Raw genomic sequence first — 18,564 nt, 5'->3', positions numbered from 1 at the left:
GCAAGTAGGTAGACGGACAGAGACAGACGTGTCGACATTATATAATAAGACAGAACAACAGCACGGAAATAAAGGCACCGAATTTAAAGAATTCAACATGACAGTTTTGTTTGTTTGTTTGATTGTTTGTTTTGGGGGCTGGGGGTGGGGAGGGGTGGGAGGGGGGCAAAGATTACCGCTTTGACGCCGCGACTGACTGTGTGAGAGACAATTACAACTTGAGTTGCTTCCCCTCCCACCCCACCCCCACCTCACCCATGCCAGGAAACTGTGACGACAGACATATAATAATTAGCCACACGTCGCCCTGTGTGACATCTGTATTATGTGAAACAACGTGAAAGAATGCACGCAAACACAACGAAAATGACATACGGTCGCGCTTTACGCCACATGCACGCCTTTGACAAATTGTTGCTGCCTCAGAAGAGCTATGTGTTCCATCCGCTAGCACGCGTGCGTCTGCATCCTGTGGGCATGCACGTACACACACACAGATACACACACGCAAGCAAGCGCACATAATTTTATGCAAAGAAACACAAACTCGTACGCACACACGTATACACATGTTGCATATTATCATGTCGCAATGCCCTTATCACTTCCAAGTTGATTTAACCTTTGAATGTTTGCCCCTGAAGGAAAGCCACATAGTCTTTGGTCAAACAAATACTTGCTAGGAGGAAAAGCCGAGTGTCTGTGTGACGGGAGTGAGAGAGAGAGAGAGAGAGAGAGAGAGAGAGAGAGAGAGACAGACAGACAGACAGACAGACAGACAGAAAGAGAATACGAATACGAATGATTTTTTCAGCAAAGGCCTTTGCCCCTTGCGAATGGGTGTGTTCTGACATCTTCAATCCTGTCTTTATTCTTCTTCCCCCCCCCCCCCCCCCCCCCCCCCCCCAAGAAAATATCATGTCAGCACAATTTCTCTCATTTCAAACGCCCTATAAATATACAGACACAAGCTTTGGACAGTATCAGCATTTACAGGGGACTGACATTGATAACCAAAAATCTAAAGACATATGGGGCTTTGGCAAATTTGGGGGGCAATATATAACGGCACAAAATCAAAGGAAGCGGATGTTTACTGAGGTCATGAGAGAATTTATTGTGCATGTGTTTGTGTCTCATTTTTGTTCCCCTAAAGGGGTATCGGGGTGAGTAGGAACACGGAGTGAGTGGGCCAGGTTCGAACCTCAACCCCATTACAGATGACAGATTTTGTTTTTTTAATATAAAAACTTCTTCTTTTTTTTTCAAACAAAATCATGGCTGACGCCGCGTAAAAATTAGAGTGAACGCTTCCTTCTTTAATGTCTATTCACAGTTTTGTTTTTACAATGGGCGCGCACGCGTACACACGCATACACACGCGCGCGCGCGCGCGTACGCAAACCCTCACTCAAGCGAACTGATGACACTTCCACGTTGAACATACTTTGCCTCTGATGGAGAGCCATTTATTCTTCGGTCAAACACATACATGGTAATGTGGGGATGGATGGGTAAAGAGGGATTGAGGGGGGGGGGGGGGAGAGAGAGAGAGAGAGAGAGAGAGAGAGAGAGAGAGAGAGACAGACAGACAGACAGACAGACAGACAGAGACAGAGAGACGACAGAAGAACGGCACAAAGTAAACGGAAGCGGATGTTTGCTTTACTGCGGTCACAAGATAATTGTGCAAGTGTCTGTGTCCCCGTATTTTTGTGTGCTTTTTTTTTTCTTTTTCTTTTTCTTTGCTCACCCAAGGGAAGTAGGGAGAGAGAGAGAGACCTGAGAGAGAGAGAGAGAGAGAGAGAGAGAGAGAGAGAGAGAGAGAGACCTAGGTATACGGGGACTGAGGAACAAGGGCGAGAGGATGAGGTTCGAACCTCAATTTCAAGACTACAGAGGGCAGAAAGAAAAAACATACAAAACACAACAAAACGAATAGGCAGACAGACACCACCACCACCACCACCACCACAAGAGGAAGGGAGACAACACAAGCAGCTTTCCTTTTTTCCGCCTTGTCAGGAAACAACAAAAGGTATATTTGTTCCCCCCCCAGGTGACACCTGTTGTGTTCAGACATCGACAGCGTGAAAGAAGAATGCATGCTGAACTGGGCCGCCAGTTGCCTGTCTGCCTGCCTGCCACAGGTCGCGCTGTCTTCCGATGAATGAAGCCCCTTATCTTGTCATTTTTAGTCTGCTGTAATGGGGGGCTTTGCTATTCTATTCATTCCAAGCAAGCACGTTCGCACATTTAATATATTTTGCTGTTGCTTTATATATATATATATATATATATATATATATATATATATATGTGTGTATGTCTTTTCACATTTGTGTTTTTAGACGTGCGCGTGCGCATACACACACACACACGCACGCGCGCGCGCGCTCGTGCGCAAACACTCGCGCACACATGATGTATAGAAGCAGCCATCTTACCCTCTAACCCCCAGATGAACCCAACATGCACTCTGTACGTCGGAAAGTCCTCACCTCATCACTTCCCAACTGATCTCACCTTTGCATGTTTGTCCTTGAAGGACAGCCAAATTCTTCGGTCTGGCAAATACCTGAAAGGTGGTGATGGGTGTATGTATGTGTGTGGGGGGAGGGGTGTGTGTGGGGGGGAGAGAGAAAGATTGAGAGAGAGAGAGAGAGAGGATGGAGGGGGTGGGGGCGTGGGGGGGCAGAACAACAGTAGAAACAAAAGGAAATCGGATGTTTAATTTACCTAAGTCATGTGATAACTGTGTTTAAATGTTGGAACGTACCTCGATTTACGTCTGTGTGTGTGTGTGTGTGTGTGTGTGTGTGTGTGTGTGTGTGTGTGTGTGTGTGTGTAGGTACGTATCTACGTGCGTGCATGCGTACATGCGTGCGTGCGTGTGTGCGTGCGTGCGTGAAAGAGAGATAGCTGGATGCTGACGGCTAAGGAACAGGAAATGGCAGCAACATTCCCAAAGATGCGTCCATGAAGTGGACTCAGCGACCGATGTGGAAGTTTACTGAGGCCACGAAATGAATAGGAAAAAAAAAAAAGAAAAGAAAAGAAAGTAAGAAAAAGGATTTTTGTCCACACAGAAAGCCAGCTGGGGCCAATGGACAAGGCATGGTGAGGGAAAGAAGGGGGTGGGAGGGAGGGAGGGTGTGGGAGGGAGGGTCCTCAAGATAAATGACGAAACCTACCTTGTTCATGCCACATGCGGATATCATCACCTTTCTCAGTGAAACAGCACACAAGACAAAGCCACCCACCCCCTCACCCTCCCTCCCAACCCACTCTCCTCTCCTGCCAGGAAACGACAAAAGGCGTACATGTTTCTCACTGACACCTGTTGTGTCAGACAGCGTGAAAAGAAGAAGAAGAAGAAGAAGAAGAAAATAAATGCTGAGCCAGCCTCTCGCTGACACAGTTGGCGTGGTTTTCGCTGAATGAATTCCCCTTCTTTTCTTGTCCAAGTCGGTAAATGAAGGTATTTTTCTGCACCCCTATAATTATGATCTGTCAGCTTCCAAGCATGCGCGCGCGCACACACACACACACACACACACAGAGTTCTGCAAATGAGCAGGAGAGAGTCAGTACCACTGGAAGACTTTTTTTTTCTTTTTTTCTTTCCCCATCCCCCCCCCCCCCCCCCCCACCCCCCACCCCAATCTTTCTTTTGTTTGTTCCTTCATCATTTTCATCTTTTCTTTCGGCTATCTTTCCTTCTTTTCTTGTTTGTCGTGTTTTTTCGTTGTTGTTTTTTCCGTTGTTTTGTTTTTGTTTGTTGTTGTTTCTTTTTTTCTTGTTTGTTCCTATTCATTTCGTGACCTCCCTGATAACTTCCGTCATTCTGATTCCCTCGCATCTTTTAAATCTCGTCTCAAAACTCACCTTTTCCCTCAGCAGTAAGTTCAATTGTGGCGGGTCCACTTCCTTTGCGTTTGCTGTCTTGACTATGTGTGTATACATATGTATGTGTCCATAACTACATGCATGTATATGAATGTGTATTGTGTGTGCGTGCGTTTATGTAAGTTTGTGCCTGCCTATGTGTGCGTATGTGTTAGGGTAGCTGTTAGGTACACATGTATTGTTAAAATGTATGCATGCATTGTGTGTGTGTGTGTGTGTGTGTGTGTGTGTGTGTGTGTGTGTGTGTTCTTCATTTTTTTCCAACTGAATTATATATCAATATCAATTCTCCCCCTCACCCCCCCCCCCCCTTTCTGCAGACTGCGCGGAGGTGTTCGAAGGCGGCCATCGGCGCAGCGGCGTGTACTACGTCAAGCCGACGGCGGCGGCCTGCCCGGTGCCCGTGTGGTGCGACATGGACACCCCCCCGGGCGGCTGGCTGCTCTTCCAGCGGCGCCAGGACGGGTCGGTGCCCTTCAAGCAGGACTGGGCCCACTACCGGGACGGCTTCGGCAGGGTGGACGGGGAGCACTGGCTGGGCAACGACAACCTCTTCCTCTTGTCTAACCAGGTAAAAAATGGAGAGAAAAAAAAGAAGAAGAAAAGGTGGGGTGGGGGTGGGGGGGTGTCGGGTGGCTGGGATGGTGGGTATTTTTCTTCAGTTGTTTTTCTTGTATCATCATCATCATCATCATCAATTGCAGTAGTATAAATATTATTATCATCATCATATCACCATCGTGCGTAGTTTTTCTTCTTCTTTTTTTTTTCTTCTTCTTGTATTTTCTTCTTCTTCTTCTTCTTCCTACCACTACTACTACTACTACTACTGCTACTAGGAGAAGGAGTCGTAGAAGCCGTAGTCATACTAGACATGGAATCATTATCATAATTATAATCATTATTATTGTTACATTATAATTAGTATAATCAGCACCATTATCATCACCATCCCCACCATCACAATTAATTAAATGGTTGAACACTAATTTAATTATTTTGTTTATCGATTTGTTTCTTCATTTACTTGTGTCTCCCACCACTCATGAGGTCGGAAACGGCCCAGAACGGGAACAGCGGCGTGTATCTTGGCTGGCTGGCACACAAAGGAAGCGGGGTCGTTATCAGCAACGTACTATTATCCATCATGAACAAAAATCTCTCTCTCTCTCTCTCTCTCTCTCTCTTTTAAGGAAGGAAGTCTCATCTGAAGATGAGAGAGAGAGACAGAGAGAGATTAGGATGATTCATTCATATAGGCCATTGCCCCTCATGAAGGGGTGCAGTATACAACATTATTAAACATGCAAGTGCACAAGGCGAAACAATCATCAAAGGAATTATGATATCATTATTGATCTTAACTTAAATGCTTTATATATGTAAATGGACAAATTCTTTACAACGCTTTCTTTATCAGATGCCATCAAAAGACTTAGCCGAAACTGATTTGGAAACTTAAAATACTTTCGTGGAATATACTGTTCTCTTAATTTACTTAAAGCAGGACAACATAAAATAAAGTGTAACTCATCTTCAACACCACTTCTACACAGAGGGCAATTCAACTCATCCACAGTATGCTTTCTGAATCGATAATACCGAGACAGAGAGAGCGAGAGAGAGATTCAAAAAGATTAAGAAACTTTATTACTCAAGGATAAATAGTTTAGGCATTGCCCAGTCTTCCAATCTGTCCTTGTGCCAACAAAAACAATAACGATAAGACAATAATATTAATGATAATAATGGTAAATACTACTATCACTACTACTAATGACCAATACCTACTACCACCACCACCCCTACTACTAATGATAATAATGATAATTAATACACCATCATCATCATTATAAAAAAAAAAAGGATAAAGGGAACACAGTCACACCCACCCACCCACCCACATACGCGCACGCTCATACCCAAACACACACACCCTAATGCACATACATAATATGCACATATACACACATGCATGCATATGTCTACATGCACATACATATATGTATACATATGCATACATAAACATAATTCGGTATCGAAACACAGTGTAGTACAATGCAAATCACATTGTAGTACATTAACAGTTATTGAAAAAGGAAGAAAGAACAAAAATCAATACTGAAAGGCATGAGGTAAAGGGGTTATTAAGACTGTCAAATTAATCACCACACAGAATACAGGAAAGAGGCATGACTGAAATGAGAAATAGCTAAAGAGAACAGAGAAACATAGTTATATCAATGTACATATACAATAGTGATGTGAGTGGGGGGAGGGGGGAGAAGGGAGGGAGGGAGGGAGAGGTCTATTTCAAGACTCGCAAAATTCTAATAGAACCCACTTAATTCAGCACCGGAATTGGCATCATTTCTCTTACTGAGATAATAAAGTTATTCTGATTGTGAACTTTGTGCTGGAAACAATGAAAAAAAAAAAAGAAAAGAAAAAAAAAAGGATAACGCAAAGCAGACCAACGTGGTGCCGAACATTCTTAATCACACAGTTATGACCGAGCACATTTTTGTAAATTATCTTAGCTTTTCAAAGGATCTATTATGATATGATCTGACCTTTGCTACCAACTGCACAGCTGATGAAATTCATTGAAAAAGCTGAATTCTATCATTCTTCTTTCTCCTTTTTTTCAATTTCAAAACTTATATGCAATGTTATGACCTTGAATTATGAACCCCTGAACTTGACTTGCCACTGCATTTTTGTTCTTATTAATGTATTAATGATGAAGACTAGATGCAACTGTAGCTTAACTTTTTTTAAATTTTTTTTATTGGTACACCTTATATGAGCTTGCCTTTGGCCGCTGACCTCGAATTTGGCTGTCGTGCAGTCACTATAACCAGTCACCATGACAATTGGGTGTAAGACGTTATCTTTCACATTTGTTCTCCACTCTGCGAAGTGGGCAAGATCCACAATTTTTGTTCTCGCTCAAGACGGATCGAGTAGTTTACATAACAAGGCGCGGACGTTCACTCCGTGAGTCACACAGAGGAGTGGAGGGGAAGAAATGTGGATACTCATTGCCACCAAGTGATGACCATGGTCTTTGATGTCCCAGCATGTCAACGTTCATTTCTACCACTCACGCACGCACACGAACACACACACACACACACACACACACACACACACACACACAAAGAGTGGCAGGGTTAATGACAGTCACACATTGACTCGCTACTGATGTTTGGACACGTGAGTCAAAAAACACGAATGTGTCGGCTGGTCTTTACGTTCTCACCCTGTTTCTCCTATTAGGTACCAGGTTGCCCAACACTAAGGCCACGTAACGAGCTGCACGTGTTCAGTGAGATAATTGATTCCTCTTTTTTTTTCTTCTTCTTCTTTCTTTCTTACTTTTTTTCCAATAGTTCTTTTTTTCTTAAGGGAATGAAGCAGAGCTCATTGACTGAGGTGACTGAAAACGCTTTCTTGTGATATGGTTACGCAATCCTTCCAACAACCTCCACCCAGCATTAAAAAAAAAAACTATTTTATTCTGATGATGCAATCCAGCACCTGAAGATCGTTTCCGCGCTGTCCAGTTAGGTAATCCACACCATGGCCAAACACAGCAAGACCTTGGAAAATAAAACAAAACAAAACAAGCAAAAGACTATTCCCCAGTTATCCTGATGATGCAATCTTGTTCGGCAACGTGTTCCTGTCGTGACGCAACATTATTGCACTAAGAGATGGGAATAAATCGCGCGTGAGAGTGAGGGACTCTGTGTGTGTGTGTGTGTGTGTGTGTGTGTGTGTGATCATGGTACTGCGGACAACTACTTTCCCCCCCCCCCCCAAAAAAAAAAAAAAAAATCGCTCAGACGAAGCGAAGACGTCCGACTTCTGCGGGTGTCATCACATTTTTTCCACCTCGTTGCCAAGTGGTTTCTTACAGTACTAAGCAAACACACACGCGCGCGCGCGCGCGCACACACACACACACACACACACACATCCGTCAAATGAAAAAGAAAAAGAAAAAAACACCATCAAACTTTAAAACTGCGTCTACATAAACACGATTAGCCTCTGAACTTACAGTCAGCACGAAAACAGATGTGCTCGCGCGCGTGCGTATATGACTGTGTGTGTGTGTGTGTGTGTGTGTGTGTGTGTGTGTGTCTGTGCCCGCGAGTGATGTATGTACGTGACCATTCAGTCAACTTAAAACAACTGTTTCTTTTTCGTTTCTGTCCAAAACTGACTGCATCACCAATAACGACATGCTTTTTATATCAAGTCAGATAAATGCATATACTGATATTGGCAAATGGAGAATGCGCTCTCTGCACGCTTTGAAATTTAGCCTTTCGGCGTTAATACGTCTGATCGGCCTTGTTTACTTGAGACCCCCACCCCTTTTCCCTCCATTTTCTTTCTTTCTTTCTTTTTTTTTTTTTTTTTTTTTGTTGAGAAAATTGATGAGATGATAACGATGTACAGCCAAGGTTGTTTAACATGGTATCAGTTTGGCAAGGTGTGCTCACACAACACCTGTTCTGTTCCTTTGCGGATTGTGTGGCGGTTAATCCCCACTGGCTGTCAATTAACTCATTCTCTCCTCGTCCTTTCTGCCAGCTCTAATCAAAGCGTGAAAGTGAAAAGGCCGTCGTGAGATAATATATACAGCTTGGCTCGGAAGGTGGGCTGGGGCTAGGGCGGGGTGGTGGTGGTAGAAAGTGAAAAAAAAAAAGAGAGGGAATAAAGAAAGGAGCTTAGGAAATATTCGGACTTATTCATCATCATCTGCCTTAACTCCTTAATGATCAAAGGGACGCTGGTCAGTTTGTCCATCATTAATGAACCGAACAGACGTGTTTTCAATTCTGTACTTTAAATGGATCATCCACAACGCGAGGGCACCAACTGTCATGCCACTGTGAGCCCTTTCACAAGGAAGCGGCATCATTCTGAAAAAGGTCTATCCTTGGTAGAAGTGATGTCAATACCAGCAGGCTTATCCTTGGTAGAAGTGATGTCAACACCAGTAGGTTTATCCTTGGTAGAAGTGATGTCAACACCAGCAGGTTTATCCTTGGTAGAAGTGATGTCAATACCAGCAGGCTTATCCTTGGTAGAAGTGATGTCAACACCAGTAGGTTTATCCTTGGTAGAAGTGATGTCAACACCAGCAGGTTTATCCTTGGTAGAAGTGATGTCAACACCAGGAGGCTTATCCTTGGTAGAAGTGATGTCAACACCAGTAGGTTCATCCTTGGTAGAAGTGATGTCAATACCAGCAGGCTTATCCTTGGTAGAAGTGATGTCAACACCAGTGGATTTATCCTTGGTAGAAGTGAGGTCAATACCAGTAGGTTTATCCTTGGTAGAAGTGATGTCAACACCAGCAGGCTTATCCTTGGTAGAAGTGATGTCAGCACCAGTAGGTTTATCCTTGGTAGAAGTGATGTCAACACCAGCAGGTTTATCCTTGGTAGAAGTGATGTCAACACCAGTAGGCTTATCCTTGGTAGAAGTGATGTCAACACCAGTAGGTTCATCCTTGGTAGAAGTGATGTCAATACCAGCAGGCTTATCCTTGGTAGAAGTGATGTCAACACCAGTGGATTTATCCTTGGTAGAAGTGAGGTCAATACCAGTAGGTTTATCCTTGGTAGAAGTGATGTCAACACCAGCAGGTTTATCCTTGGTAGAAGTGATGTCAACACCAGTAGGCTTATCCTTGGTAGAAGTGATGTCAACACCAGTAGGTTTATCCTTGGTAGAAGTGATGTCAATACCAGCAGGCTTATCCTTGGTAGAAGTGATGTCAACACCAGTGGGTTTATCCTTGGTAGGTCAACACCAGTAGGCTTATCCTTGGTAGAAGTGATGTCAACACCAGTAGGTTTATCCTTGGTAGAGTGATGTCAATACCAGCAGGCTTATCCTTGGTAGAAGTGATGTCAACACCAGTGGGTTTATCCTTGGTAGAAGTGAGGTCAACACCAGTAGGTTTATCCTTGGTAGAAGTGATGTCAACACCAGTAGGTTTATCCTTGGTAGAAGTGAGGTCAATACCAGTAGGTTTATCCTTGGTAGAAGTGAGGTCAATACCAGTAGGTTTATCCTTGGTAGAAGTGAGGTCAATACCAGTAGGTTTATCCTTGGTAGAAATGATGTCAATACCAGTAGGGTTATCCTTGGTAGAAATGATGTCAACACCAGTAGGTTTATCCTTGGTAGCAGTGAGGTCAGTACCAGTAGGTTTATCCTTGGTAGAAGTGATGCCAATCAATACCAGTAGTAGTAGCAGTAGTAATAACATGCGGGCCAGAGTTGCAAACAGAAAGAAGTGCCGTTTTGCCGACGAAGAAACACATGCATTCGCAGTATCACAGTGGGACGTGGCCGATCCGTATCGTGTTGTGAGCTACTCGCACGGTTGTTACCCGCCTTGCCGTCAGTGCAGTCCTGGTATGGTGTTACACGGCTGTGTTGTAGGCTCTGGAGTTCCAGGTACAGGGAGAAATGTGGGGATGAGAACAGATCAGAGAGATCGGAAGAAAGATAACAGCTGCATCCCGCTCCGCAACTCAGCACCACTGCAGATTATACAAGGGTCCACAGTGTGTGTGTGTGTGTGTGTGTGTGTGTGTGTGCACAGTATGTGTGTGTGTGTGTGTGTGTGCGTGTGTGTGCACAGTATGTGTGTGTGTGTGTGTGTGTGTGTGTGTGCGTGTGTTCAAACTTGCCCAGCTGATACGAGGTTGTCTGGCTGTACATCGTTATCATCTCATCAATTTTCTTTTTAAAAAAAAAGAAAAGAAGAAGAAGAAGCAGAAAACAGATAAGACAATATAAATAAGAAAGAAACGAAAAAGAAAAAAAGCGGTCTTAAGTAAACAAGGCCGATCATATGTATAAATGCCAAAAGGCTAAATTTCACACGTGCAATGAACGCATTCTACACACACACACACACACACACAGTAGATAGACAGACAGATAGATATATAGATAGAAAGACAGATAGATAGGTAATATACATATGCTATAATTATGTACACTCATCCCATCCTCTGCTCTCCCCACCCCCAAAACCACCCACCAAACAGGACCACTACCAGCTGCGCGTCGACCTGTGGGACTTCAGCGGCAACCGGGTGCACGCCGTCTACACCACCTTCCAGGTGGCCGGCGAGCGCGACAAGTACCAGCTGACGATCACGGGCTTCTCCGGCAGCGCCCAGGACTCGCTCTACCGCCACAACAAGATGGCCTTCTCCACCCCGGACCGCGACAACGACGGGCGCCGCGAGGCCCACTGCGCGGCCGAGTGGGAGGCCGGCTGGTGGTTCAACAACTGCTGGTTCGCCCTGCTCAACGGCGCCTACCACAACCGCTCCGACGTCACCTACCGCGGCATCGCCTGGAACCACTGGAAGCGCGAGCAGCTGCGCAAGACCGAGATGAAGATCCGGCCCGTGAGGAAGACGACCTTCAACTGAGCCGGGTGGGCTGGTCGGTCACCAAGGAGGAGGTGTGGAGGGGTGGGGGTGGGGGGTTCATCCGAGGGTAGTAAACTCTCTCAAAGGCCTTGTCAGCGCCTCTGGGCTTATTATTATTATTATACGAAGGTCAGGACATCTACTGCCTTTTTTTTTTTTTTTTTTTCCTTTCTTTCTTTCTGATGAGCAGATGTGGTGTAGCGTTCATGGATCTGTCCGCACGCTTTGACACTTCCTCCTTGAAACCGAAACTGAAACTGAAACTGAAACTGGTCAGGGTGACTCCGACGTATGTTTGACATGGGTCTGCACATGAAAAACCCCAAGGAAAAAACCCCAAAAGATGAGGAAAACTGATTGGAGAACTAGAAGTGACTTAGAGCGGGTCGTGTGACTTTTTTGGTGATGACGGGACCCGCACTGAAAAAACCCACAAAAAAACACAAAACAACAACAAAAACCACCTCAAAAGGCATGCAAATCCCGCTTGACAACAGTGAAGCATCGACTGAAGAACTCGAACAGAACTTAGTGGGTCATGGCCACTTCTATGTGACAGGGTCTGTGCACTCACTGAATTCAAATCCTTCTTGAAGGATCGATTAAGGATTTTGTTTTTGTTTTTTTGTTGTTGTTTTGACAAAACGTCCCGTGGTTAAAGCGACTTTGGCGGTTAGATCTAACTGTAGTCGACAGTAGAGGTAGAAAAAGTCGCCGTTGATAGAAATGGTGAAAGCTATTGTTGTTGAACTCAGAGCTGGACATTGAGTGTAAGTGGCTTTCATGGCTGAACAGTCAAAGATCTTCGGTGATTCTGGCTGGACAGTCTCACATCGTTGGTGACTTGCACACACACACACACACACACACACACACACTATCGGTTCTTAAATGACCGTGACACATCTTGATCGTCTCTCGAACACATATATTATGTGCATGAACTCAAAGCCTGACTAAGCGCGTCCGGTCAGGCATCTATGTGCCTTGCATACGTGGTGTTGGGTTTATGGATTTGTCCGAACGCAGTGACGCCTGCTTGAGAAACTGGAACTGAAACTCTCGTTACTAACCTACCATTCTCAGATCTCTTACAAGTATATTTTTCTTTTTCTTCGTCTTGAGTTGAACTAAAACATCTTCCGATCTGTTGTGAAACACGACTTGTACTGACAACGAAATGCGCTTATGATTTGCTTTTTGAATGAAACTGATACGTCCTTTTTTTTCTTCTTTTTTTTTCTCTTTTGAGAAAAAACGACAAGCTGCCACATAGAACCGAGGCTTACTTGACAAAATAACTCAAACATAATCATTATACCTGACTTTTTAACTTGTGAGGGTGACAAAATACAGTCCAAGAAGAATCCGGAGTTGGTTTTTTTCTCCAACCTCTGTTACTGTGTTAGAAAAGCGGCAAAGGAAAAATCATTTAAAGCTGGGAGAATACTCAGAGCATGGTATTAAAACTCCCAGCAAACCTGCAACACAGACACCCGGAAAAGATATTTTGTTAATGTTTTCTGTCTGTTGTATAACTAAGAAGCATGCTTCACGCTGCTTTGCTTTGCCTGGAGCCAAACGGGCTGTAGCAGCCAAGGACGCCTAGAAATCGTGCTGGAAGCTTACAACGCTGACGACTGCACGTGCACTTTACGGTCTGGAAATTCAGACGCTTCGGATACACACACACACACACACACACATATTCACTCGGATAAACCCACACATAAGCACATTCACACAGAGGGACAGACAGATAGGCGCGCGCGCGCGCGCACACACACACACACACACACACACTCATACGCACATATACATACACATAAATATACAGTGCAAATCAAAATTGGTGACAAACAATAGGAGGAATAGGTTTTGAACTATTATTCGAACATGCGAAAGTGAAAGAAGAATTGAAGAGACAGAGAATAAGAAACGAAAGACGAATAAAAGATACACAAGAAAAGTCGGGTATGCCAAAACTCAAATCCCAAAAACGCTACCTTCACCAACTATGTTTTTAAATTCAACTATTCATACTTTTTACGCAATGAAAAAGGCACGAGACCAAGATGGTAACATGAGTACGGTGGTGGTTACAAAGCAGAATTCGGTGATGATTATAAAGGAATGTGCATGTCGATAAAGATTATCACACCCTTACTATCAAGTATTATCAAACAGTCATCAAATGAAGAAAAAAAAATGAAGAAAACGAAAACTAAAATAAAACAAAAAACGCATCAAGGTAAACAAAACAAAAAGTCATAATTTTAATATATCATTCCCTATCCCCGACACCCTCCTCCAAGAATGGTGCTAACAACCATCCGAAATATTTCACATCATTCCTTCTTGGTGGGCACGGATTCAGTCATGGTTTCTAGCGAACAGTCATCTCTCTCTCTCTCTCTCTCTCTCTCTCTCTCTCTCTCTCTCTCTCCACTGTTTCAGTCATGCCAGTCACCCCTACAAGTGCATTCATTTTTCCATCTACAAGTATACGTTAGGCATAATGTTCATATTCATTTCATATAAATGCAATCAGAGTCAGTCAGGCATTGTGCTTCGCTACACAGCAAGTGGAAAAAAAATGACGAACATATGCAGGGAAAATAATAGGGATATGAAGGGAGACAGGAGGAGAGACAGACAGACACAAACACACGCACACAAATGCAGGTAGGCACACACACACACACACACACACACACACACACACACACACACACACCATGGAGAGAGATAGTGAGAGAGAGAGAGAGAGATAAGATGAGGGTGGAGAAAGAAGCAGAGTAGGTAAAGACAAAGAAAAGCATGTTACCAGATTATTCTAAACGCGTCAAATGCCTGTGTTGATTAAGAACTCAACTCACCGGATGAGACTGTCCTGTTGTCAGACGTAATCTCTGCTCAATTCACAACATGAAAAATGAGTGAAATGAGAGAGAACAAAATAAGCGAGACTCGCCAGGCCACGTTTATCGTTTGCTGCTTCAGTGAATGGTGCTGTTGGTTCTCAATCTCTAATGCACAAAACAATTATGAAATGAAAGCGGCACGCTGGGCGATTGTGTGAGCGCGCGTGTGCACGTGTGTGTGCCTGCGCGCGTAAGTTTATGCTATATCTTTCTCTGTCTTCCTCTCTGTCTCTCCCTGATCTGTGCACGTATAAATGCTTTACACGCAAGCACAGTCGTGCACGTGCACATGAGAACAGGCACGTGCGTGTGTATGCACATCTACTTGTATATATGCGCGAATAAGCTCAAATGCTGGCATGCTTTTATGTTGCGAGTACAACGAAACTGCACGTTAATAACTCTGATGAAAGTTGCGTGTGAGACAATGACGTCCACCCACATAATAATTACGTTAAGAGAATGCTTCAAGATTCTCTTACCTGTTACGATCCGTCTGATACACGTCAAGAAATTATTTCCCCCGACCTTCCCTCGTCCCCCCCCCCCCCCACCCCCGCACCAACCACCATTCCTTCCCAAACCCTCTTTGCTCAACAGAGAACTAAGCTGAAATTTTCTTTATTGTCAAAAACAAGAATCTATCTCTGCTGTGACTGTTGTTCCTCGATCTGAAATCAGCAAACGTTTGTAATGAAATGATGTTTTTAACGCTGTTACTGTTGTCTAAACTACCCCCAACAACCCCCATCGAAACCTGTCCCACGCACCCCCTCCCCTTCCCCCGACATCCCCCCCCACCTCCCCCAGGCTCCCTCAACCACCCTCCGACGATGTACAGACTTAAAGAATCAAACCAGTCAATCATTTCTACTTTTATTTTATTTATTTATTTCTATTTTATTTTATTTTTTGTTAGGAAAGATAAAACACTCGTGACTGACGTATACTTATTTACAGGCTTCGGTTGTTTACGAGGACTACCAGTTTCTACACATGTACATTTGCATGCTTGTACTTACGCCGTTCATCGTTCGAGTTTCATGTCAAGGTGCTTTTATGAAATAAATTATTCATGTTTTTTTCCCCCACTGGTTTACAGGGTGCTTTGGGCAGAACGCTTATATCCCTTGGATATCGTGCGGTATTTTTTTCAAATCCACTGCTTCCGCGTTCCCAGATTCAAACACTCCATATTTCAGCATATCAATCAATCAGTCAATCAATCTCCCCACACCCCCTCCCACTCTCTCTCTATTTATATGTCTGTCTAAACACATACATACATGCATACATACATACATACATAATGCATCCATTCATGCATTCATCCATCCATGCATCCATCCATCCATCCATCCATGCATCTATCCATCCATTCATCCATCCATTCATACATTCATGCATCCACCCATAACAACTTTAACAAGCAATCTGAGATCCCCCACCCCACCCCCACAGAACGCGCACCTCTATAAACACCCCATGAAGGCGCTCGATAAGATGCCTACAACAAGCTGCCATGCTGTTTACCATCCTGATGCTCCTCCTGCACAATCTGCAGCACCTGTCATGATGATCCAAGGAAGAGGTGAGGCGTGCGTGCGCGCGCGCGCGCGTGTGTGTGTGTATGTGGAATGGATGGATGTGTGGGGATTGTTTTATTGATGTGGTGGCAGGTCGCACCAGGTTGACCGCTTTCGTGGAGAGACGGAAAGAACATGGCAGCCATCCACCACTCTTGTGTGTACACAAGCTCATCAGTTAAACCCGCCGTTGCAACCTTCCGTAATAAAGGGTATTATAGGAGGTAAAAATATATATCAAAAGAGTGCTTTTTTCAATGTATCCAGCACATACTAAGACCGGATTTTTCACTCTGACAGACTGACTCGTTGCGGTTAGTATGGGGTAGTGGTCAGATCGTTGATAATCAATGCGAACCGCCCGACAGCGCTACGTGTCGTTATCAATACGTCCACCAGAACTACGTCTTGACAGCAAGACTGTTCTTTAAAAGTGTTATCGTCCCAATAGCGCTACGTGTCAATAGCGCTATGTGTCGATAGCACCATTTATTGCCAACCTATAGTTCTTTATCACTGTGACGTGTCAGCGCTTTGTGTCAATATCGCTAAGCGTCGATAGCACTTTTCCCATATATAAAAGCATCGTCTTGCTGGGTCTGCCAGTGACTGAGTTCCCTAGAGTTAGAAGTGATGGTGGCTGAGGTTCTTTACCATTTCAAACGATGAAGCAACGCCAGGGTGTGATGCCACCTATACGTGGACAGTGTTTTCAATTAACGCACGGTTCTGTTAACTAATCAACGTACGGTTTTGTTGACTAAATATATGCATCATACCCCCCAGGTCTCCCTCGCCCCCGCTAGGTGCTACTTCAGGCCTGAAAACACGTCCGGTTGTCCGCTGATAAACCAATCAGTCAGCAACTCGGTATGAGTAACATGCGTATTTTGTATTGTATTGTATTGTATTGTATTGTATTGCATTGTACTGATTTGCGCTGCATTGCATTGTATTGTATTGTATTACATTTTGTCACAACAGATTTCACTGTGTGAAATTCAGGCTGCTCTCCCCAGGGACGGAGCAGCGCATCGCGACAGTACCGGCAGCGTCACCCGTTCTTTTCTTTTCGTTTCTGATTGCAAGTGTATTTGTTTCACTATCAAAATTGGATTGTCTACATAATTTTGCCAGGGGCAACCCTTCTGTTGCCGCGGGTTCTTTTACGTGCGCTAAGTGCATGCTACGCAAGGGACTTCAAAGTTTATCATCTCATCCGAATGACTAGCGTCAAGATCACCATTCAAGGTCTAGTGGAGGGGAAGAATATAGTGTAGAGTGTGGGATTCGAACCTTTGTGCTCAGATTCTATTGCGTCCTAAGCGGACGTTTAACTGCTAGGCTTCCACTCCACTGAAGGTTGTAAAGAAAAAGACCCAGTAGATAATGTTACAAAAGTGTTGCAGAAGGACTTAATAGTCTTCCAACAAGGGAAAGGGGGGATGGGGGGGGCGGGTATTCTCCATTTCACACTTATAAAAACAAAGATCATGGTACACACGATACCACAAGATAACAAATGGTACCACAATGTGAAAGATTGTGGCTGGCTGGCTAGGTGGATGGATATCAGAAACCATCCCCTCCCTCACCCAAACAATAACTCCATTTGCATTCACGTAGAAAAACACAGACTCACTGTGCTGTAGCTGATAACAGTGAGGGGAGAGAGAGAGAGAGAGAGAGAGAGAGAGAGAGAGAGAGAGAGAGAGAGAGAGGAAGAAAGAAAGAAAGAAAGAAAGAAAAGGGACTGGATGGGGGAAGGGAGCACAGGACACCCAAGGTCTACCAGGAATCAGACAACAACATGATTACACAACCCGCTAATCTACAGTTCCTGATGCTGAAGCGAACCTCGTGTGTCTGTTTATGATCAGAACTGCCACTAAATCCGTCTGAGTCACGAAGCATCAGGACTGCACCCTTGAGTTGGCACGCTGGCAGTTCGTCACGGTGAGAGAAAGAGGAGGAGGTACGTGCGTGGGTGGGAGGTTGGGGGGTCGGGCGGATGTTGCACTGACTTCGGGTTTTGGAGTCTTTGGGAGTCAATGACCTCTCTGCTGATAACATGATGCAAAAACACTCAAGTTGCGGAAGATTCATTGAATATATACCATGAACCCCCCCATTTCCCCATCCCCAACACATACACCCCACCCCCTCCCATTTTCTGCGTGTATTCAGCTGCATTAGGTTCTTTCCAGTCCTCCCTGAGGTGGTTATTTTTTTCTTTATCTTTTTTTGCTGAGTTTTTTCCCAGCAGAAGTTTCAAGTTTCAATGCATGTAAACACAGAGCTGCAGACCTGCATATGCGCGCACACACACGCACACACACACACATGCGCGCACACACACACACACACACACACAAATGTGCGCGCAAACACACATCATACACATGAATGTCAAATACTCTCTCCAGCACTGCTACTTGTGAGTATAACTTAACCCAGCAGTTACACACATGCACGTGAAGCTCGCTTTGCCAGTACTCATACGGGTTCAGTGCACGTGCCCTACAGGCAAACTCACCGTTTCATATTTTCCCCCTGTCAAAAACGATTTACAAATACGTCACTCATTATTATCAATTTCTCCCCTGCATCCCCCACCCCCCTTCACCCGAAACCCGTTACCCATCACTCTCCCCCACCCCCACC

General features: G+C 44.5%; 2 protein-coding genes across 2 annotated transcripts in view; one reads left to right on the top strand and one right to left on the bottom strand.

Annotated features, from left to right (window-relative positions):
* Positions 1-12,261, top strand: part of LOC143285434 (uncharacterized) — a 56,828-nt gene extending 44,567 nt beyond the window's left edge. Inside the window, exons 3-4 of the mRNA XM_076592699.1 lie at positions 4,230-4,480; positions 10,998-12,261. Of these exons, the coding sequence (XP_076448814.1) occupies positions 4,230-4,480; positions 10,998-11,390 (644 nt within the window). The 3' untranslated portion in view covers positions 11,391-12,261. The remainder of the gene's footprint in view (positions 1-4,229; positions 4,481-10,997) is intronic.
* The window catches only part of LOC143285435 (protein disulfide-isomerase TMX3-like), a 119,803-nt gene that overhangs the window by 76,579 nt on the left and 24,660 nt on the right, over positions 1-18,564 (bottom strand). The window lies entirely within an intron of this gene.

Source organism: Babylonia areolata, chromosome 9 (genome assembly GCF_041734735.1).
Source record: "Babylonia areolata isolate BAREFJ2019XMU chromosome 9, ASM4173473v1, whole genome shotgun sequence".
Taxonomy (NCBI): Eukaryota; Metazoa; Mollusca; class Gastropoda; order Neogastropoda; family Buccinidae; genus Babylonia; species Babylonia areolata.
The sequence above is the reverse complement of the archived record's forward strand: the minus strand, read 5'-3'. Positions and strand labels throughout refer to the sequence as shown.